Genomic DNA, 22,733 nt, shown 5'->3' with positions numbered 1-22,733 from the left:
TATATATATATGTCGTACCTAATAGCCAGAACGCACTTCTCAGCCAAGTATGCATGGCCCAATTTGCCTAATAAGCCAAGTTTTCATGAATTAATGTTTTTTCGACTACCTAACCTACCTAACCTAACCTAACCTAACTTTTTCTGCTACCTAACCTAACCTAACCGATAGAGATAGGTTAGGTTAGGTTAGGTAGGGTTGGTTAGGTTCGGTCATATATCTACGTTAATTTTAACTTCAATAAAAAAAAATTGACCTCATACATAATGAAATGGGTAGCTTTATCACTTCATAAGGAAAAAATTAGAAAAAATATATTAATTCAGGAAAACTTGGCTTATTAGGCAAATCGGGCCTTGCATAGTAGAAGAAGAAGTGCGTTCTGGCTATTAGGTACGACATATATATATATATATATATATATATATATATATATATATATATATATATATATATATATATATATATATATATATATATATATATATAACACTATTATCCTAGTTACTGCACTCTCATCCTGGCACTCTGACATCACCTGTATAAAACTTAATTCAATTTTGTTTATAAATGGTTTATAAAGGTTTGGGTGATTATTTACAGACGTCTTGAGAGTGCGTCAACATGGCCGCCTCCCTCCCTCTCCCTCCCCCCACCGTCACTCACTCCTTGTTCACTTGTAATCTCTGCGGCCAAATGGATATTTTCGCCCATTATAAGACTCTCAACAACATCAAAGACAGCAGTATAAAGTGCTCTGTGTGACCAGGAACACTTGGCCCAACATGAACACGACAAATACCTTCGTTAGTCACAAGTGTCTTACAGGACATTTTCAATTTACATTCCCCAAGTCATCCACCGATACAAATATATTCACAATTCTTGAATTTACTAAATATATATATATGTGGTTCTGGCTATGTATCTCTAGAGGAGGTGTACTCACATCAAAAGTTAGTAGTAAGGATTGTCTACAAAATAAGTTACGTTTCATTGCTTAAGAACGAATCGCCAGGGCGCGGTGTGGCCGGGTCACACCGCGCTCTCTCTCTTGGATTTGCGGGCGGTGTTGGGCGTGGGCGGTTCGCTCTGCTCCGCCTCTCTATCCACGCCCTCACTCACCCCAGACTCTCTCCGCCTCTCTCTCTTGACGGTAGCGGCCCCTTGGTGTGGCTCTGACCCCAGGGGGGATCTGGGTTGGTGTAACTCACAGTGGTGATGGTGTGTAGTGACTCCCACAGGGGAGCTCTGGCGGCTTGGTTTCTTCGACACCCGTCTGAGGGTTCCTTGAAGGCTTTGCGTCGGGGACGCCAGTATGGGGTGCTGTCCCTGGGCCAGAACCCCCTGGTACTGGGCCAGGTTGTACTGGGAGCCGTGCGGAGTGTGGCAGAAGGTGCCCCCGGGAGCCTGGTACAGGTGAGGGAACGGGTTGTTGACGCTGGGGTCGAAGGCCTCCTGTTGCTGGTAGTCCTGCGCGAGGGGGTAGCTCCGTTGGGGGCCTCCAGCAGCACGCCTCTTGCGCTCTAGCGTCGGGTAGCAGCCTCCTCCAGGGGGTACTGGGTACTCCGCCTCCTGGTATCCTTCATTGTGGCATGCCCCAGATGCCACGGTCACCTCCACCACCTGGAAGGGAAGGTTGGTTAACCAATCCACACCCACAAGGAAAATTTGGTTCCTGCTCCACTACACCTGCAGGGAAAGTTTGGTTCCTGCTCCACACCTGCAGGGAAAGTTTGAGTAAGTTACATTGAGACAAAATAATACCCCAAAATGCAACACAATAAATACCCCCATCAGACACGGACTTGGAACAAAATTACGATACTCAAAAACCCATAATTTACACAACAACGAGTACTATAATGACGCAAAGAAAATATATCTAAAAATATTAACTTTGTCACTTTAGTTTATTAGGGAAGAGAGTAGCAAGTCCTTATCAAAAGCCGCCAAAATTAAGGGAGCAGAGAGTAACCAAATTTTGTTAATAGATAAAATAATGGATACCGATTTCTTCACGCTATTACCACAGACTCGCGAGAGGCAGAGAAGAGCTTAAGCAAGTGATCCCTGAAGAAGAAGAAGATGGAGATTGAGCACAGGATTGAGAAACTTTCAGTGCCACACAAGCTTGACATGCCCCCCCCCCCCCCTGACACATTAACACTCAATGGAACATACAGTGCCACCGTGATATATAGTGCCACCCTGACATATAGTGCCACCCTGATATATAGTGCCACCCTGACATATAGTGCCACCCTGACATATAGTGCCACCTGATATATAGTGCCACCCTGACATATAGTGCCACCCTGACATATAGTGCCACCTGATATATAGTGCCACCCTGACATAGTGCCACCCTGATATATAGTGCCACCCTGATATATAGTGCCACCCTGACATATAGTGCCACCCTGACATATAGTGCCACCCTGACATATAGTGCCACCCTGACATATAGTGCCACCCTGCCATATAGTGCCACCCTGATATATAGTGCCACCCTGACATATAGTGCCACCCTGACATATAGTGCCACCTCTTAGAACGGCAAAACCGTTCAATATTGGGCATGAAGAAGCCTATCAACAAACAGCCAAGACCAATAAGAACAAGATAACCCTGACTGACACTGAAGATAAGCAGTCAAGACCCAGGAAGAGATGAGACGTACACCAACGGTCAAAATTGTCGTATTAGACAATGGAAGCGGCTGGCGCAAGTGACGTACTCTCCCGTTTTCTGTTTAGGGTCCTCTGGTAGGTTAGGAGAGGGCACTTTACATTGACCAGGTTTCTTGACGGCAGGAACTTTAGGAGGACGGCTTGGATGGCTACCTCGACATGTGACAGATGAGGTTTGGATCCATGAGAACTGCTTCCGGGTAACTCTGAAAATAAATTTGGGATTTCTTTTTTCAACAACAGTAAGTTAAGGGTCCTCTGATAGGTTAGGTGGGCAGGAAATTCTCATAAAGTTTCAAAACGTTATGAAAAACGTTAATTTAAAGTGTCCTCTTATAACCTCTGCGCGTACGCCGGGCGACTCAAATAGAAAACGGAACAGTACGTCACTTTTGTGAGTCGATTTCATTTCAAATTACGTCCAAATTTAGCCATATCGCCGCGCATACCAGCCAAAAGTGACGTTATTTTTAAGAGGACGGGTTGAACTGAGACAGCGCCCTGCTGGCTGGCTCAAAGATGGAGGAGACAGCTGTCTCAAGAAACAAAAGAAGAATGAATGGAGCGAAGCAGACACTAAAAAAGCAGAGTCCTTTGGGCTAAAACGGCATACCGACACACTATTAACTTGGACTTTACTAACGCTTTTGACTCTGCTAAAGCTTTTAATCTTACTTTTTATTTTATTTATATATACAAGAATTGTTACAATCTTGTTATGGATATACTAGAGCCTCGTAGCCTGGTGGATAGCGCGCAGGACTCGTAATTCTGTGGCGCGGGTTCGATTCCCGCACGAGGCAGAAACAAATGGGCAAAGTTTCTTTCACCCTGAATGCCCCCTGTTACCTAGCAGTAAATAGGTACCTGGGAGTTAGTCAGCTGTCACGGGCTGCTTCCTGGGGGTGGAGGCCTGGTCGAGGACCGGGCCGCGGGGACACTAAAGCCCCGAAATCATCTCAAGATAACCTCAAGAAGAAGATCTTGTACAGCCACCAGTACACGTAGGGTTTCGGACAGGTCCTTAATACTAATTTTCCCCGGAATACGACCCGCCAAATCGTTTAACAACCAGGTACCCATTCACTGCTGGGTGAACAGAGACTACAGTTAAGGATTGGCGCCTAGTCAATCCTCCCCGGCCAGGATACGAACCCATGACCAAAGTGCTCGCGAAGCTTCGGGCGAGTGCTTTACCACTGAGCCACGGGGACTGAATAAGGTAGCACCTGAAGAACTAGCAAGGACATTACAAGCACAATGAATAAATATTAAAATACAAGAATGAATAAAACAATTGTTAAAACAAAGAAAAGAGAGTCGTGGTAATGGGAATGTATGTCTGGGGAAATGTGGTGAGTGGGGTGCCGCAGGGGCCCATTATGGGGCCAACCCCACCAAACACACACCGAGACTACGACGTTGTTACAACGTTGGAACAAGTAACACCTCCTAACCAGTTATAACAACCAATATAGCAAGTTGTAACAACGTTCTAATACGTCATAAACACGTTAAGCCAAGATGTAACAACTTTATTTCAAGTTGTAACAAGCGGAAAATAGAGACAGTTTCGGGTTGTGTTTCCAGGGACCCTTTCTGTCATGTACACCAATGGCATAAATGAGAATATTACAAACCACATCATCACATTTGTAGCTGACACTATTATCTATGGTATAGTGGGAAGTGATGGTGATCTATCTTGAGGTTATCTTGAGATGATTTCGGGGCTTTTTAGTGTCCCCGCGGCCCGGTCCTCGACCAGGCCTCCACCCCCAGGAAGCAGCCCGTGACAGCTGACTAACACCCAGGTACCTATTTTACTGCTAGGTAACAAGGGCATAGGGTGAAAGAAACTCTGCCCATTGTTTCTCGCCGGCGCCTGGGATCGAACCCAGGACCACAGGATCACAAGTCCAGCGTGGTGTCCGCTCGGCCGACCGGCTCCCTTGAAGTGATATTGAAGGTGAAGGCTTGGGGGAGTAAAACAACTCCCAGAACCCCATCAACCAGGTATAAGCTCATGGAACCGCCTACCCGCAGAAGCCGTAAATACAAAAACTATTGTATTTTAAAATCCAGCTAGAAAAAATCAGCAGGACAAACTGGGGGATTTTTGACAAGCTGCCGGCTTCCTGTCCTCGTCGAGCCCACTAGTGTGTTAGTGGCCCTCAGGTAAATTCAGGTAAACAAGCCGAAAAAAGTCCAGCACATCCTTCCTTGAAGAAGAGAAGCAGGCAGCCTGGTGTGGGTTCCAGCCGCGACCTTCAACAGAGCCACACCGTAGCCGGAGCCTGTGATGCTCCGAGGTCTCGGGCCCTGGAGAGGGCAGACAAACCCACACGGAACGTCCACACTTGAAGCAAACATCTAGTACCGTAGACACAAGGTGTTTGCCAAGACAAACAATACACTATTGCCAAGATAAACATTACTTGCTGCTGCTTGGAGTCCGGGAAGTAAGGCACATTAGAGACAGCAGCTGCAACGGGCGTGGGGGCGTGGTCATGGGCGTGGCTGTGGGCGTGGTCATGGGCGTGGCTGTGGGCGTGGTCATGGGCGTGGCTGTGGGCGTGGTCATGGCCGTGGTCATGGGCGTGGTCATGGGCGTGGTCAGAGGCGTGGCTGTGGGTCGACTCCGTGCACACCAGCTGGATGTAGTCCGACCCCCCGACCTGTAAACATTAGAGCTGCTGTAAGGTGATTGGTTGAAGCATTAGGACTGCTGTAAGGTGATTGGTTGAAGCATTAGGGCTGCTGTAAGGTGATTGGTTGAAGCATTAGGGCTGCTGTAAGGTGATTGGTTGAAGCATTAGAGCTGCTGTAAGGTGATTGGTTGAAGGATTAGACCTGCTGTAAGGTGATTGGTTGAAGCATTAGACCTGCTGTAAGGTGATTGGTTGAAGCATTAGACCTGCTGTAAGGTGATTGGTTGAAGCATTAGGGCTGCTGCAAGGTGATTGGTTAAAGCATTAGGGCTGCTGCAAGGTGATTGGTTGAAGTATTAGGGCTGCTGCAAGGTGATTGGTTGAAGCATTAGGCCTGCTGTAAGGTGATTGGTTGAAGCACTATGGCTGCTGTAAGGTGATTGGTTGAAGCATTAGGGCTGCTGTAAGGTGATTGGTTGAAGCATTAGGGCTCCTGCAAAATGATTGGTTCAAACTCTAGACCTGAAGCAAGCTTATTGCCTGAATCATTTGGTCTACTGTCAACTAATTACCTAAAGGTCCAAATCTGCTCTCAGTTGATTAATTGAAGCCTGATCAATGTTAGAAACTAATTAACCAATTAGCCAGACTAACGTTTCAGATTATCCCTAACTAGCCATTGTTATTGTAAAGATATAACCCACACTTACACCAAATTGAAATAGTTCATAATTAAATGTCTGTTGATCTTACTGAGGTTGGAGGCCAGAGATCTTTCCCTACCCTTCCCCCTGCATCCTGCAACTTTGCAGGATGACTGGTCTGAGGTACGGGAGGGACATAGGCTGGTCGGGGGGTCGATCCTATTGGTTTTATTAAGAGGTGGTTGGTCCAGATAGTGATATCCCTTCCCCCCCTCACATAATCAGTGAAAGATAACTGGCAGAGTCGCTAGATTTCTTAACATTTTCTGAGAGAGGGAGTTGGGAGGGGTGAGAGAGGAGGGGGGAGAGGGGGAAAATGAGAGAGGGGGAGGAGACGGAGAACAGGAGAGACACATGACTACAGCCGGGTATCTGGTAGTATTATATATAATATACTAGATATTCAAAACACTTTGGGCATTGGTGGGTGCAGAGTAGTAGTGGTGGTAGTACTGTTGGGGTGGTGGTAGTACTGTTAGGGTGGTGGTGGTACTGTTAGGGTGGTGGTAGTACTGTTAGGGTGGTGGTGGTACTGTTAGGGGTGGTGGTAGTACTGTTAGGGTGGTGGTAGTACTGTTGGGGTGGTGGTAGTACTGTTAGGGTGGTGGTGGTACTGTTAGGGTGGTGGTAGTACTGTTAGGGTGGTGGTGGTACTGTTAGGGGTGGTGGTAGTACTGTTAGGTTGGTGGTGGTACTGTTAGGGTGGTGGTAGTACTGTTAGGGGTGGTGGTGGTACTGTTAGGGGTGGTGGTAGTACTGTTAGGGGTGGTGGTGGTACTGTTAGGGTGGTGGTAGTACTGTTAGGGGTGGTGGTAGTACTGTTAGGGTGGTGGTAGTACTGTTAGGGTGGTGGTACTGTTAGGGTGGTGGTAGTACTGTTAGGGGTGGTGGTGGTACTGTTAGGGGTGGTGGTGGTACTGTTAGGGTGGTGGTAGTACTGTTAGGGTGGTGGTAGTACTGTTAGGGTGGTGGTGGTACTGTTAGGGTGGTGGTGGTACTGTTAGGGGTGGTGGTAGTACTGTTAGGGGTGGTGGTACTGTTAGGGTGGTGGTGGTACTGTTGGGGTGGTGGTGGTACTGTTAGGGTGGTGGTAGTACTGTTAGGGGTGGTGGTAGTACTGTTAGGGGTGGTGGTAGTACTGTTAGGGTGGTGGTGGTACTGTTAGGGTGGTGGTAGTACTGTTAGGGTGGTGGTAGTACTGTTAGGGTGGTGGTGGTACTGTTAGGGTGGTGGTGGTACTGTTAGGGTGGTGGTAGTACTGTTAGGGGTGGTGGTGGTACTGTTAGGGTGGTGGTGGTACTGTTAGGGTGGTGGTAGTACTGTTAGGGGTGGTGGTAGTACTGTTAGGGGTGGTGGTAGTACTGTTAGGGTGGTGGTGGTACTGTTAGGGTGGTGGTAGTACTGTTAGGGTGGTGGTAGTACTGTTAGGGTGGTGGTGGTACTGTTAGGGTGGTGGTGGTACTGTTAGGGTGGTGGTAGTACTGTTAGGGGTGGTGGTGGTACTGTTAGGGTGGTGGTGGTACTGTTAGGGTGGTGGTGGTACTGTTGGGGTGGTGGTGGTACTGTTAGGGTGGTGGTAGTACTGTTAGGGTGGTGGTAGTACTGTTAGGGGTGGTGGTAGTACTGTTAGGGTGGTGGTAGTACTGTTAGGGTGGTAGTGGTACTGTTAGGGTGGTGGTAGTACTGTTAGGGGTGGTGGTGGTACTGTTAGGGTGGTGGTGGTACTGTTAGGGTGGTGGTAGTACTGTTAGGGTGGTGGTAGTACTGTTAGGGTGGTGGTGGTACTGTTAGGGTGGTGGTAGTACTGTTAGGGTGGTGGTGGTACTGTTAGGGTGGTGGTGGTACTGTTAGGGTGGTGGTAGTACTGTTAGGGTGGTGGTAGTACTGTTAGGGTGGTGGTGGTACTGTTAGGGTGGTGGTAGTACTGTTAGGGTGGTGGTGGTACTGTTAGGGTGGTGGTGGTACTGTTAGGGTGGTGGTGGTACTGTTAGGGTGGTGGTAGTACTGTTAGGGTGGTGGTAGTACTGTTAGGGTGGTGGTAGTACTGTTAGGGTGGTGGTGGTACTGTTAGGGTGGTGGTAGTACTGTTAGGGGTGGTGGTGGTACTGTTAGGGTGGTGGTAGTACTGTTAGGGTGGTGGTAGTACTGTTAGGGTGGTGGTAGGTACTGTTAGGGTGGTGGTAGTACTGTTAGGGTGGTGGTGGTACTGTTAGGGGTGGTGGTAGTACTGTTAGGGGTGGTGGTAGTACTGTTAGGGGTGGTGGTGGTACTGTTAGGGTGGTGGTAGTACTGTTAGGGTGGTGGTAGTACTGTTAGGGTGGTGGTAGTACTGTTAGGGTGGTGGTAGTACTGTTAGGGTGGTGGTAGTACTGTTAGGGTGGTGGTAGTACTGTTAGGGGTGGTGGTAGTACTGTTAGGGTGGTGGTGGTACTGTTAGGGTGGTGGTAGTACTGTTAGGGGTGGTAGTACTGTTAGGGTGGTGGTAGTACTGTTAGGGTGGTGGTAGGTACTGTTAGGGGTGGTGGTAGTACTGTTAGGGTGGTGGTAGTACTGTTAGGGGTTGGTGGTGGTACTGTTAGGGGTGGTGGTAGTACTGTTAGGGTGTGGTAGTACTGTTAGGGTGGTGGTAGTACTGTTAGGGTGGTGGTAGTACTGTTAGGGGTGGTGGTGGTACTGTTAGGGTGGTGGTAGTACTGTTAGGGTGGTGGTAGGTACTGTTAGGGGTGGTAGTACTGTTAGGGTGGTGGTAGTACTGTTAGGGTGGTGGTAGTACTGTTAGGGTGGTGGTAGTACTGTTAGGGGTGGTGGTACTGTTAGGGTGGTGGTAGTACTGTTAGGGGTGGTGGTAGTACTGTTAGGGTGGTGGTAGTACTGTTAGGGTGGTGGTGGTACTGTTAGGGTGGTGGTAGTACTGTTAGGGGTGGTGGTAGTACTGTTAGGGGTGGTGGTGGTACTGTTAGGGTGGTGGTAGTACTGTTAGGGTGGTGGTAGTACTGTTAGGGTGGTGGTAGTACTGTTAGGGGTGGTGGTAGTACTGTTAGGGGTGGTGGTAGTACTGTTAGGGTGGTGGTAGTACTGTTAGGGTGGTGGTAGTACTGTTAGGGGTGGTGGTAGTACTGTTAGGGTGGTGGTAGTACTGTTAGGGTGGTAGTACTGTTAGGGTGGTGGTAGTACTGTTAGGGTGGTGGTGGTACTGTTAGGGTGGTGGTAGTACTGTTAGGGTGGTGGTGGTACTGTTAGGGTGGTGGTACTGTTAGGGTGGTGGTACTGTTAGGGTGGTGGTAGTACTGTTAGGGTGGTAGTACTGTTAGGGTGGTGGTAGTACTGTTAGGGTGGTGGTAGTACTGTTAGGGGTGGTGGTGGTACTGTTAGGGGTGGTGGTAGTACTGTTAGGGTGGTGGTAGTACTGTTAGGGTGGTGGTGGTACTGTTAGGGTGGTGGTAGTACTGTTAGGGTGGTGGTACTGTTAGGGTGATGGTAGTACTGTTAGGGGTGGTGGTGGTACTGTTAGGGTGGTGGTAGTACTGTTAGGATGGTAGTACTGTTAGGGTGGTGGTAGTACTGTTAGGGGTGGTGGTGGTACTGTTAGGGGTGGTGGTGGTACTGTTAGGGTGGTAGTACTGTTAGGGTGGTGGTAGTACTGTTAGGGGTGGTGGTAGTACTGTTAGGGTGGTGGTAGTACTGTTAGGGTGGTAGTACTGTTAGGGTGGTGGTAGTACTGTTAGGGGTGGTGGTAGTACTGTTAGGGTGGTGGTAGTACTGTTAGGGTGGTAGTACTGTTAGGGTGGTGGTAGTACTGTTAGGGTGGTGGTAGTTCTGTTAGGGGTGGTGGTGGTACTGTTAGGGTGGTGGTGGTACTGTTAGGGTGGTGGTAGTACTGTTAGGGGTGGTGGTAGTACTGTTAGGGGTGGTGGTAGTACTGTTAGGGTGGTGGTAGTACTGTTAGGGTGGTGGTACTGTTAGGGTGGTGGTAGTACTGTTAGGGGTGGTGGTAGTACTGTTAGGGGTGGTGGTAGTACTGTTAGGGTGGTGGTAGTACTGTTAGGGTGGTGGTAGTACTGTTAGGGTGGTGGTAGTACTGTTAGGGTGGTGGTAGTACTGTTAGGGTGGTGGTAGTACTGTTAGGGGTGGTGGTAGTACTGTTAGGGGTGGTGGTAGTACTGTTAGGGGTGGTGGTAGTACTGTTAGGGTGGTGGTAGTACTGTTAGGGGTGGTGGTGGTACTGTTAGGGGTGGTGGTAGTACTGTTAGGGGTGGTGGTGGTACTGTTAGGGGTGGTGGTAGTACTGTTAGGGTGGTGGTGGTACTGTTAGGGGTGGTGGTAGTACTGTTAGGGTGGTGGTAGTACTGTTAGGGGTGGTGGTAGTACTGTTAGGGGTGGTGGTAGTACTGTTAGGGTGGTGGTAGTACTGTTAGGGGTGGTGGTAGTACTGTTGGGGTGGTGGTGGTACTGTTAGGGGTGGTGGTAGTACTGTTGGGGTGGTGGTGGTACTGTTAGGGTGGTGGTACTGTTAGGGTTGGTGGTAGTACTGTTAGGGGTGGTGGTAGTACTGTTAGGGTGGTGGTGGTACTGTTAGGGTGGTGGTAGTACTGTTAGGGTGGTGGTAGGTACTGTTAGGGTGGTGGTAGTACTGTTAGGGTGGTGGTAGTACTGTTAGGGTGGTGGTAGTACTGTTAGGGGTGGTGGTAGTACTGTTAGGGTGGTGTAGTACTGTTAGGGGTGGTGGTAGTACTGTTAGGGTGGTGGTAGTACTGTTAGGGTGGTGGTAGTACTGTTAGGGTGGTGGTAGTACTGTTAGGGTGGTGGTAGTACTGTTAGGGGTGGTGGTGGTACTGTTAGGGGTGGTGGTGGTACTGTTAGGGTGGTGGTACTGTTAGGGATGGTGGTAGTACTGTTAGGGGTGGTGGTGGTACTGTTAGGGTGGTGGTAGTACTGTTAGGGTGGTGGTAGTACTGTTAGGGTGGTGGTAGTACTGTTAGGGTGGTGGTAGTACTGTTAGGGTGGTGGTAGTACTGTTAGGGTGGTGGTAGGTACTGTTAGGGGTGGTGGTAGGTACTGTTAGGGTGGTGGTAGTACTGTTAGGGTGGTGGTAGTACTGTTAGGGGTGGTGGTGGTACTGTTAGGGGTGGTGGTAGTACTGTTAGGGGTGGTGGTGGTACTGTTAGGGTGGTGGTAGTACTGTTAGGGGTGGTGGTAGCACTGTTAGGGGTGGTGGTGGTACTGTTAGGGGTGGTGGTGGTACTGTTAGGGGTGGTGGTAGTACTGTTAGGGTGGTGGTGGTACTGTTAGGGGTGGTGGTAGTACTGTTGGGGTGGTGGTGGTACTGTTAGGGGTGGTGGTGGTACTGTTAGGGTGGTGGTACTGTTAGGGGTGGTGGTAGTACTGTTAGGGTGGTGGTAGTACTGTTAGGGTGGTGGTGGTACTGTTAGGGGTGGTGGTAGTACTGTTAGGGTGGTGGTGGTACTGTTAGGGGTGGTGGTAGTACTGTTGGGGTGGTGGTGGTACTGTTAGGGGTGGTGGTGGTACTGTTAGGGTGGTGGTACTGTTAGGGTGGTGGTGGTACTGTTAGGGTGGTGGTAGTACTGTTAGGGTGGTGGTACTGTTAGGGTGGTGGTAGTACTGTTAGGGTGGTGGTGGTACTGTTAGGGTGGTGGTAGTACTGTTAGGGGTGGTGGTAGTACTGTTAGGGTGGTGGTGGTACTGTTAGGGGTGGTGGTAGTACTGTTAGGGTGGTGGTAGTACTGTTAGGGTGGTGGTAGTACTGTTAGGGTGGTGGTAGTACTGTTATGGTGGTGGTAGTACTGTTAGGGTGGTGGTACTGTTAGGGGTGGTGGTAGTACTGTTAGGGGTGGTGGTGGTACTGTTAGGGGTGGTGGTAGTACTGTTAGGGGTGGTGGTAGTACTGTTAGGGGTGGTGGTGGTACTGTTAGGGTGGTGGTAGTACTGTTAGGGGTGGTGGTGGTACTGTTAGGGTGGTGGTGGTACTGTTAGGGTGGTGGTAGTACTGTTAGGGTGGTGGTGGTACTGTTAGGGTGGTGGTAGTACTGTTAGGGGTGGTGGTAGTACTGTTAGGGTGGTGGTGGTACTGTTAGGGGTGGTGGTAGTACTGTTAGGGTGGTGGTAGTACTGTTAGGGTGGTGGTAGTACTGTTAGGGTGGTGGTAGTACTGTTAGGGTGGTGGTAGTACTGTTAGGGTGGTGGTGGTACTGTTAGGGTGGTGGTACTGTTAGGGGTGGTGGTAGTACTGTTAGGGGTGGTGGTGGTACTGTTAGGGGTGGTGGTAGTACTGTTAGGGGTGGTGGTAGTACTGTTAGGGGTGGTGGTGGTACTGTTAAGGTGGTGGTAGTACTGTTAGGGGTGGTGGTGGTACTGTTAGGGGTGGTGGTGGTACTGTTAGGGGTGGTGGTAGTACTGTTAGGGGTGGTGGTGGTACTGTTAGGGGTGGTGGTGGTACTGTTAGGGGTGGTGGTAGTACTGTTAGGGGTGGTGGTAGTACTGTTAGGGTGGTGGTGGTACTGTTAGGGGTGGTGGTAGTACTGTTGGGGTGGTGGTGGTACTGTTAGGGTGGTGGTGGTACTGTTGGGGTGGTGGTGGTACTGTTAGGGTGGTGGTAGTACTGTTAGGGTGGTGGTGGTACTGTTAGAGGTGGTGGTACTGTTAGGGTGGTGGTAGTACTGTTAGGGGTGGTGGTGGTACTGTTAGGGGTGGTGGTGGTACTGTTAGGGGTGGTGGTGGTACTGTTAGGGGTGGTGGTAGTACTGTTAGGGTGGTGGTAGTACTGTTAGGGTGGTGGTGGTACTGTTAGGGTGGTGGTGGTACTGTTAGGGGTGGTGGTAGTACTGTTAGGGGTGGTGGTGGTACTGTTAGGGGTGGTGGTAGTACTGTTAGGGTGGTGGTAGTACTGTTAGGGTGGTGGTACTGTTAGGGTGGTGGTGGTACTGTTAGGGGTGGTGGTAGTACTGTTAGGGGTGGTGGTGGTACTGTTAGGGTGGTGGTAGTACTGTTAGGGTGGTGGTGGTACTGTTAGGGTGGTGGTGGTACTGTTAGGGTGGTGGTGGTACTGTTAGGGGTGGTGGTAGTACTGTTAGGGTGGTGGTAGTACTGTTAGGGGTGGTGGTAGTACTGTTAGGGTGGTGGTAGTACTGTTAGGGTGGTGGTGGTACTGTTAGGGTGGTGGTAGTACTGTTAGGGTGGATGTAGTACTGTTAGGGTGGTGGTAGTACTGTTAGGGTGGTGGTGGTACTGTTAGGGTGGTGGTACTGTTAGGGTGGTGGTAGTACTGTTAGGGTGGTGGTAGTACTGTTAGGGTGGTGGTGGTACTGTTAGGGGTGGTGGTGGTACTGTTAGGGTGGTGGTAGTACTGTTAGGGTGGTGGTGGTACTGTTAGGGTGGTGGTGGTACTGTTAGGGTGGTGGTGGTACTGTTAGGGTGGTGGTACTGTTAGGGTGGTGGTAGTACTGTTAGGGTGGTGGTGGTACTGTTAGGGGTGGTGGTGGTACTGTTAGGGTGGTGGTAGTACTGTTAGGGTGGTGGTGGTACTGCTAGGGTGGTGGTGGTACTGTTAGGGTGGTGGTGGTACTGTTAGGGTGGTGGTGGTACTGTTAGGGTGGTGGTGGTACTGTTAGGGTGGTGGTGGTACTGTTAGGGTGGTGGTAGTACTGTTAGGGTGGTGGTGGTACTGTTAGGGTGGTGGTGGTACTGTTAGGGTGGTGGTGGTACTGTTAGGGTGGTGGTAGTACTGTTAGGGTGGTGGTGGTACTGTTAGGGTGGTGGTACTGTTAGGGTGGTGGTGGTACTGTTAGGGGTGGTGGTAGTACTGTTAGGGGTGGTGGTGGTACTGTTAGGGTGGTGGTACTGTTAGGGTGGTGGTGGTACTGTTAGGGTGGTGGTACTGTTAGGGTGGTGGTGGTACTGTTAGGGTGGTGGTGGTACTGTTAGGGTGGTGGTGGTACTGTTAGGGTGGTGGTAGTACTGTTAGGGTGGTGGTGGTACTGTTAGGGTGGTGGTACTGTTAGGGTGGTGGTGGTACTGTTAGGGTGGTGGTAGTACTGTTAGGGTGGTGGTGGTACTGTTAGGGTGGTGGTAGTACTGTTAGGGTGGTGGTGGTACTGTTAGGGTGGTGGTGGTACTGTTAGGGTGGTGGTAGTACTGTTAGGGTGGTGGTGGAGTTAGGGTGGTAACTCTAACAGCCATAGAGTTAGTTAGGAGCAAGGGAGGAATCCCGATCATATGTGGCATTCTTCCAAGAAAGGGAGTGGGAAATGAATGGATATCGAGGGCACTTGGTGTCAATTGCCGGCTGGAAAGATATTGCAAATCAAATGCAATATCTTTCATAGACAACTGGGAACACTTCTATGGAAGAAATGAAATGTATGCTCGTGATGGGGTGCATCTATCGAGTGCTGGGGTTGTTGCTGTTGCGAACTCGTTAGAAGAAGTGGTTAGAGGTGTTTGTTTGGGTTTAAACTGTTAGTAGATAGAGGTATGGGAATTGATTTGGAGGAAGGAGGTAATAAAAGTATGTGTTTGTGGGAGAAAGGAATTGGCAAAACGATCAGGGAAAGAGAAGGTCCGCAAAATAACAATTCACTTAGGGTATATTACACTAACAGTAGAAGTCTAAGAAATAAAATTAACGAATTAAATGCTCTTGTCTGCACAGAAAAAATAGATATTATTGCACTTACCGAAACGTGGATGAATGTAGAAAATAGAGAACTATTAGCTGAATATCAAATATATGGATTTAAACTATTTCACACAGATAGATATATTAGACGAGGAGGTGGAGTAGCCACATATGTTAGGGACAATTTGAAATGTAGTCTCAAAGAGGGAATCAAAACAGAGCCACACACAGAAACTATTTGGATTGAATTAAACGAAAAAGCTAATAATATTATAATAGGAGTAATATATAGGCCACCAAATTTAGACAGAATGGAAGCAAAGCATCTATGGGATGAAATATCTAGAGCATCTAGATCTAACAGTATTTATGTCATGGGTGACTTTAATTTCAGCGGAATAAACTGGTTGAACAAAACAGGGAATAGTGAAGCAGAAGATTTTCTAGAATTAATTGACGATTGCTTTCTTACGCAACACATTAAGGAACCAACACGGGAAAATAATATTTTAGATTTAGTGTTAACTAACAGTGAAACGCAAATTAATGACATCGAAATAGGGAGTGAGCTAGGGAGCAGTGATCACAAAGAAATCAGATTTAGCATAGAATGGAATAGACCAGTAGGAGAAAATTCTGTTAAAGTGCCAGATTTTCGAAAAGCTGATTTTAATAGCCTAAGAAATTTTTTGGGTCAAATTGATTGGAAAGTCTTGGGTATGGGGTGTGGGCCGGTCTTGGAGCGAGACATGAACCCAGCGATAGGTGACTTAAATGGGGATTTCGATGTGGATTCAATATATAACTTATTTAAGAATATTCTAAACAAAGCACAGGAACGTAGTATACCATACAAATTGAATAGATCGAATACTAATGACCCAAAGTGGATAACAAAGAATTTGAAGAACCTTATAGGTAAAAAGAGAGCTTGGTACAAAAGGATTAAAAATGGGGAGGTCACTTTAGAACAGGAATTCGTACAACTGGTTAGAAATGTTAAAAAAGAGATAAGGAAAGCAAAAAGAAACTATGAAGTTCGCATAGCAGGGCAAGCAAAGACAAATCCTAAAGGGTTTTTTCAGTTATATCGTACTAAGACTAGGGAAAGGATAGGTCCATTAAAAACTGAGACAGGTCAAATAACAGATAGTGATGAAGAGATGAGTAGTATTTTTAATAAATATTTTGTATCTGTATTTACTAAAGAGGAACTTAACAATATGCCTTCAGCCGAACAAGTCTATGTGGGTGGGGACGAGGACAGGTTGACGAGTTTAGCAGTTACCAGGGAGGATGTTCTTAAACAAATAGTAAAACTCAAACCAAACAAATCCCCAGGGCCGGATGAAGTGTTTGCCAGGGTGCTTAAAGAATGCAAAGAGGAGCTTTGTGGCCCACTGTCAACCATATTTAATAAATCAATAGAGTCAGGCAGAGTGCCAGAGTTTTGGAAAGTTGCTAATGTGATACCAGTTTTTAAGAAAGGAGATAGATCACTTGCGTCTAACTATCGACCAATTAGCCTAACGTCTATTGTGGGAAAGTTACTCGAATCTATAATAGCAAATAAAATTCGTCTTCATCTTGAAAAACATAAATTAATAATTGAGTCGCAACATGGTTTTATAAATGGCCGTTCATGTTTAACAAATTTGTTATCTTTTTATTCTAGCATTGTTGAGGCAGTTGATAGTGGTAAGGATTGCGATGTTGTATACCTTGACTTTAGCAAAGCTTTTGATACAGTGCCACATGAAAGACTGATTAAAAAGATAGAGTCTCATGGTATTGGGGGTGCTATATTAAGCTGGATTAGGGCATGGCTATACCAAAGGAAACAGAGAGTTAGTATAAATGGAATCAAGTCAGAGTGGGAAAATGTTGTAAGTGGAGTGCCTCAAGGCTCTGTCCTGGGACCTCTGTTGTTTATAATATATATAAATGATTTAGATTCAGGTTTGAGTAGCAACATTTGCAAATTTGCCGATGATACGAAAATCGGTAGGGAAATTAATTCGGAGGAGGACTCACTATCACTTCAAGTTGATCTAGATAGGGTTTTGAAATGGTCAAAGGATTGGCAGATGCAGTTTAATGCTGATAAATGTAAAGTTCTGAGGTTAGGTAATGATGATAGAGTTACAAGATACGAGCTAGATGGTGTTGTGATTGCGAAGTCGGATTGCGAAAGGGATCTGGGAGTTATGATTAGTAAGAATTTAAAACAAAAGGATCAATGCATAAATGTTCGTAATAAGGCAAATCGGACACTTGGATTTATTAATCGCAGCGTTAGTAACAAGACACCTGGTGTGGTTCTCAAGCTATATCTTGCTCTAGTTAGGCCCCATTTAGATTATGCAGTTCAGTTTTGGTCGCCATATTATAGAATGGATATAAATTCACTTGAACGTGTCCAGCGTAGGATGACTAAGTTAATTCCCCAAATTAGAAATCTTTCATATGAAGAAAGATTAACAAAGCTTAAGTTGCATTCACTGGAAAGGCGAAGAGTTAGGGGTGACATGATAGAGGTTTACAAGTGGATGAATGGACATAACCGGGGGGATATTAATAGGGTATTAAAAGTATCAACACAGGACAGAACACGGAACAATGGGTATAAATTGGATAAGTTTAGATTTAGGAAAGACTTGGGTAAATACTGGTTCAGTAACAGGGTTGTTGATTTGTGGAACCAATTGCCGCGTAACATTGTGGAGGTGGGGTCCCTCGATTGTTTCAAGCACGGGTTGGACAAGTATATGAGTGGGATTGGGTGGTTATAGAATAGGAGCTGCCTCGTATGGGCCAATAGGCCTTCTGCAGTTACCTTTGTTCTTATGTTCTTATGTTCTTATGTGGTACTGTTAGGGTGGTGGTGGTACTGTTAGGGGTGGTGGTAGTACTGTTAGGGTGGTGGTGGTACTGTTAGGGTGGTGGTACTGTTAGGGTGGTGGTGGTACTGTTAGGGTGGTGGTAGTACTGTTAGGGTGGTGGTGGTACTGTTAGGGTGGTGGTAGTACTGTTAGGGTGGTGGTAGTACTGTTAGGGTGGTGGTGGTACTGTTAGGGTGGTGGTAGTACTGTTAGGGTGGTGGTAGTACTGTTAGGGTGGTGGTAGTACTGTTAGGGTGGTGGTAGTACTGTTAGGGGTGGTGGTGGTACTGTTAGGGTGGTGGTAGTACTGTTAGGGTGGTGGTAGTACTGTTAGGGTGGTGGTAGTACTGTTAGGGGTGGTGGTGGTACTGTTAGGGTGGTGGTAGTACTGTTAGGGTGGTGGTAGTACTGTTAGGGTGGTGGTGGTACTGTTAGGGTGGTGGTAGTACTGTTAGGGGTGGTGATGGTACTGTTAGGGTGGTGGTAGTACTGTTAGGGTGGTGGTGGTACTGTTAGGGTGGTGGTGGTACTGTTAGGGTGGTGGTAGTACTGTTAGGGGTGGTGGTGGTACTGTTAGGGTGGTGGTGGTACTGTTAGGGGTGGTGGTAGTACTGTTAGGGTGGTGGTACTGTTAGGGTGGTGGTGGTACTGTTAGGGTGGTGGTAGTACTGTTAGGGTGGTGGTGGTACTGTTAGGGTGGTGGTAGTACTGTTAGGGGTGGTGGTGGTACTGTTAGGGTGGTGGTGGTACTGTTAGGGGTGGTGGTGGTACTGTTAGGGTGGTGGTAGTACTGTTAGGGTGGTGGTAGTACTGTTAGGGGTGGTGGTGGTACTGTTAGGGTGGTGGTGGTACTGTTAGGGTGGTGGTAGTACTGTTAGGGTGGTGGTAGTACTGTTAGGGTGGTGGTAGTACTGTTAGGGTGGTAGTACTGTTAGGGTGGTGGTACTGTTAGGGTGGTGGTAGTACTGTTAGGGGTGGTGGTAGTACTGTTAGGGTGGTAGTACTGTTAGGGTGGTGGTACTGTTAGGGTGGTGGTAGTACTGTTAGGGTGGTGGTGGTACTGTTAGGGTGGTGGTGGTACTGTTAGGGGTGGTGGTACTGTTAGGGTGGTGGTAGTACTGTTAGGGTGGTGGTGGTACTGTTAGGGTGGTGGTAGTACTGTTAGGGTGGTGGTAGTACTGTTAGGGGTGGTGGTGGTACTGTTAGGGTGGTGGTAGTACTGTTAGGGGTGGTGGTAGTACTGTTAGGGTGGTAGTACTGTTAGGGTGGTGGTACTGTTAGGGTGGTGGTAGTACTGTTAGGGGTGGTGGTAGTACTGTTAGGGTGGTAGTACTGTTAGGGTGGTGGTACTGTTAGGGTGGTGGTAGTACTGTTAGGGTGGTGGTGGTACTGTTAGGGTGGTGGTGGTACTGTTAGGGGTGGTGGTACTGTTAGGGTGGTGGTACTGTTAGGGGTGGTGGTACTGTTAGGGTGGTGGTAGTACTGTTAGGGTGGTGGTGGTACTGTTAGGGTGGTGGTAGTACTGTTAGGGTGGTGGTAGTACTGTTAGGGTGGTGGTGGTACTGTTAGGGTGGTGGTGGTACTGTTAGGGTGGTGGTAGTACTGTTAGGGTGGTGGTAGTACTGTTAGGGTGGTGGTGGTACTGTTAGGGTGGTGGTAGTACTGTTAGGGTGGTGGTGGTACTGTTAGGGTGGTGGTAGTACTGTTAGGGGTGGTGGTAGTACTGTTAGGGTGGTGGTGGTACTGTTAGGGTGGTGGTAGTACTGTTAGGGTGGTGGTGGTACTGTTAGGGGTGGTGGTGGTACTGTTAGGGTGGTGGTAGTACTGTTAGGGTGGTGGTAGTACTGTTAGGGGTGGTGGTACTGTTAGGGTGGTGGTAGTACTGTTAGGGGTGGTGGTACTGTTAGGGTGGTGGTGGTACTGTTAGGGTGGTGGTACTGTTAGGGTGGTGGTGGTACTGTTAGGGGTGGTGGTGGTACTGTTAGGGGTGGTGGTGGTACTGTTAGGGTGGTGGTGGTAGTACTGTTAGGGGTGGTGGTAGTACTGTTAGGGTGGTGGTAGTACTGTTAGGGTGGTGGTAGTACTGTTAGGGGTGGTGGTGGTACTGTTAGGGTGGTGGTGGTACTGTTAGGGTGGTGGTAGTACTGTTAGGGTGGTGGTAGTACTGTTAGGGTGGTGGTGGTACTGTTAGGGGTGGTGGTGGTACTGTTAGGGGTGGTGGTAGTACTGTTAGGGTGGTGGTAGTACTGTTAGGGTGGTGGTGGTACTGTTAGGGTGGTGGTGGTACTGTTAGGGTGGTGGTAGTACTGTTAGGGTGGTGGTGGTACTGTTAGGGGTGGTGGTGGTACTGTTAGGGTGGTGGTAGTACTGTTAGGGTGGTGGTAGTACTGTTAGGGGTGGTGGTACTGTTAGGGGTGGTGGTAGTACTGTTAGGGTGGTGGTAGTACTGTTAGGGTGGTGGTACTGTTAGGGTGGTGGTGGTACTGTTAGGGTGGTGGTAGTACTGTTAGGGTGGTGGTAGTACTGTTAGGGGTGGTGGTACTGTTAGGGGTGGTGGTAGTACTGTTAGGGTGGTGGTAGTACTGTTAGGGTGGTGGTACTGTTAGGGTGGTGGTAGTACTGTTAGGGTGGTGGTAGTACTGTTAGGGGTGGTGGTGGTACTGTTAGGGTGGTGGTAGTACTGTTAGGGTGGTGGTGGTACTGTTAGGGTGGTGGTGGTACTGTTAGGGTGGTGGTGGTACTGTTAGGGTGGTGGTAGTACTGTTAGGGTGGTGGTAGTACTGTTAGGGGTGGTGGTAGTACTGTTAGGGTGGTGGTGGTACTGTTAGGGTGGTGGTAGTACTGTTAGGGGTGGTGGTGGTACTGTTAGGGGTGGTGGTGGTACTGTTAGGGTGGTGGTGGTACTGTTAGGGGTGGTGGTGGTACTGTTAGGGTGGTGGTGGTACTGTTAGGGTGGTGGTACTGTTAGGGTGGTGGTGGTACTGTTAGGGTGGTGGTAGTACTGTTAGGGTGGTGGTAGTACTGTTAGGGTGGTGGTGGTACTGTTAGGGTGGTGGTAGTACTGTTAGGGTGGTGGTGGTACTGTTAGGGGTGGTGGTGGTACTGTTAGGGTGGTGGTAGTACTGTTAGGGTGGTGGTAGTACTGTTAGGGTGGTGGTAGTACTGTTAGGGTGGTGGTGGTACTGTTAGGGGTGGTGGTGGTACTGTTAGGGTGGTGGTAGTACTGTTAGGGTGGTGGTGGTACTGTTAGGGTGGTGGTAGTACTGTTAGGGGTGGTGGTGGTACTGTTAGGGTGGTGGTAGTACTGTTAGGGTGGTGGTGGTACTGTTAGGGTGGTGGTGGTACTGTTAGGGTGGTGGTGGTACTGTTGGGGTGGTGGTAGTACTGTTAGGGTGGTGGTAGTACTGTTAGGGGTGGTGGTGGTACTGTTAGGGGTGGTGGTGGTACTGTTAGGGTGGTGGTGGTACTGTTAGGGTGGTGGTGGTACTGTTAGGGTGGTGGTAGTACTGTTAGGGGTGGTGGTGGTACTGTTAGGGTGGTGGTGGTACTGTTAGGGTGGTGGTGGTACTGTTAGGGGTGGTGGTGGTACTGTTAGGGTGGTGGTGGTACTGTTAGGGGTGGTGGTGGTACTGTTAGGGGTGGTGGTAGTACTGTTAGGGTGGTGGTAGTACTGTTAGGGTGGTGGTAGTACTGTTAGGGTGGTGGTGGTACTGTTAGGGGTGGTGGTGGTACTGTAAGGGGTGGTGGTGGTACTGTTAGGGGTGGTAGTACTGTTAGGGTGGTGGTAGTACTGTTAGGGTGGTGGTGGTACTGTTAGGGTGGTGGTAGTACTGTTAGGGTGGTGGTAGCACTGGTATTAGTGGTAGGGTAGTGGTGGTATGACCTGGTTACTAAATGTTGACCACAAGACCTGACCTGGGGAAGGTGGACCTGACCTGGGGAAGGTGGACCTGACCTGGGGGAGGTGGACTTGACCTGGGGAAGGTGGACCTGACCTGGGGGAGGTGGACCTGACCTGGGGGAGGTGGACCTGACCTGGTGAAGGTGGACCTGACCTGGGGAAGGTGGACCTGACCTGGGGAAGGTGGACCTGACCTGGGGGAGGTGGACCTGACCTGGGGAAGGTGGACCTGACCTGGGGAAGGTGGACCTGACCTGGGGGAGGTGGACCTGACCTGGGGAAGGTGGACCTGACCTGGGGAAGGTGGACCTGACCTGGGGAAGGTGGACCTGACCTGGGGAAGGTGGACCTGACCTGGGGAAGGTGGACCTGACCTGGGGAAGGTGGACCTGACCTGGGGGAGGTGGACCTGACCTGGGGAAGGTGGACCTGACCTGGGGAAGGTGGACCTGATCTGGTGAAGGTGGACCTGACCTGGGGAAGGTGGACCTGACCTGGGGGAGGTGGACCTGACCTGGGGAAGGTGGACCTGACCTGGGGAAGGTGGACCTGACCTGGGGAAGGTGGACCTGATCTGGTGAAGGTGGACCTGATCTGGTGAAGGTGGACCTGACCTGGGGGAGGTGGATCTGGCCTGGGGAGGTGGATCTGGCCTGGGGAGGTGGACCTGACCTGGGGGAGGTGGACCTTCACAAGTTATAGAGGTGAGAAGAACCATTGTGTCCCCCTCCCCCCCCCCACAGTCTCTCTTCTCCTTCTAACCTCATCTCTTTATATATGGATATAACTACGCCCTATATGGTGTTGCAGGGTGGTGGTACCACTGGCAGTGTTGGTGGTGGTGGTGGTGGTGGTGGTGGCAACGGGGGGGTTAGTGGTGGGGGGCAGGACAAGAGTGGTGGCAGAGGGGGGCACGATACTCACGGTGGTGGTGGCAGCGAGGGAGAAGTTGGGCCCGCCGTTGTGGAGGAGGTAGGTCGACTTGCTGGATATTGTGGCGATCCCCGCCCCTTTCTTCCTGTGCTCCTGCGGCGCTCCTGCACACACGCACATGGTTACTTCACCTGCACACACACACACAGTGATGTGGTGGAGGCTGACTCCATGCACACTTTCAAATGTAAATATGATACGAGTCCAATAGGCTCAGGAATCTGTACACCAGTTCATTGACAGTTGAGAGGCGGGCCCAAAGAACTGATGCTTAACCCCTGCAAGCACAACTAGATGAGTACACACACAGTGTCAGTGATTATAGGAGGCTAGGCAA

General features: G+C 49.1%; 1 protein-coding gene across 3 annotated transcripts in view; it reads right to left on the bottom strand.

The window, feature by feature from the left end:
- Window positions 1-444: 444 nt before the first annotated feature.
- Window positions 445-22,733, bottom strand: part of LOC123771331 (contactin-4-like) — a 249,467-nt gene continuing 227,178 nt past the window's right edge. For 2 of the 3 annotated variants that reach the window (XM_069305179.1, XM_069305181.1), the window contains exons 15-17: window positions 22,388-22,527; window positions 5,132-5,371; window positions 445-1,626 (exon numbers count right to left, since the gene is read on the bottom strand). In XM_069305179.1, the coding sequence (XP_069161280.1) occupies window positions 1,036-1,626; window positions 5,132-5,371; window positions 22,388-22,527 (971 nt within the window). In that variant the 3' untranslated portion in view covers window positions 445-1,035. The remainder of the gene's footprint in view (window positions 1,627-5,131; window positions 5,372-22,387; window positions 22,528-22,733) is intronic. The other variant, XM_069305180.1, reaches the window with a different exon arrangement.

Source organism: Procambarus clarkii, chromosome 54 (genome assembly GCF_040958095.1).
Source record: "Procambarus clarkii isolate CNS0578487 chromosome 54, FALCON_Pclarkii_2.0, whole genome shotgun sequence".
NCBI classification, from domain to species: Eukaryota; Metazoa; Arthropoda; class Malacostraca; order Decapoda; family Cambaridae; genus Procambarus; species Procambarus clarkii.
This window is presented reverse-complemented; position numbering and strand designations above follow the sequence as displayed.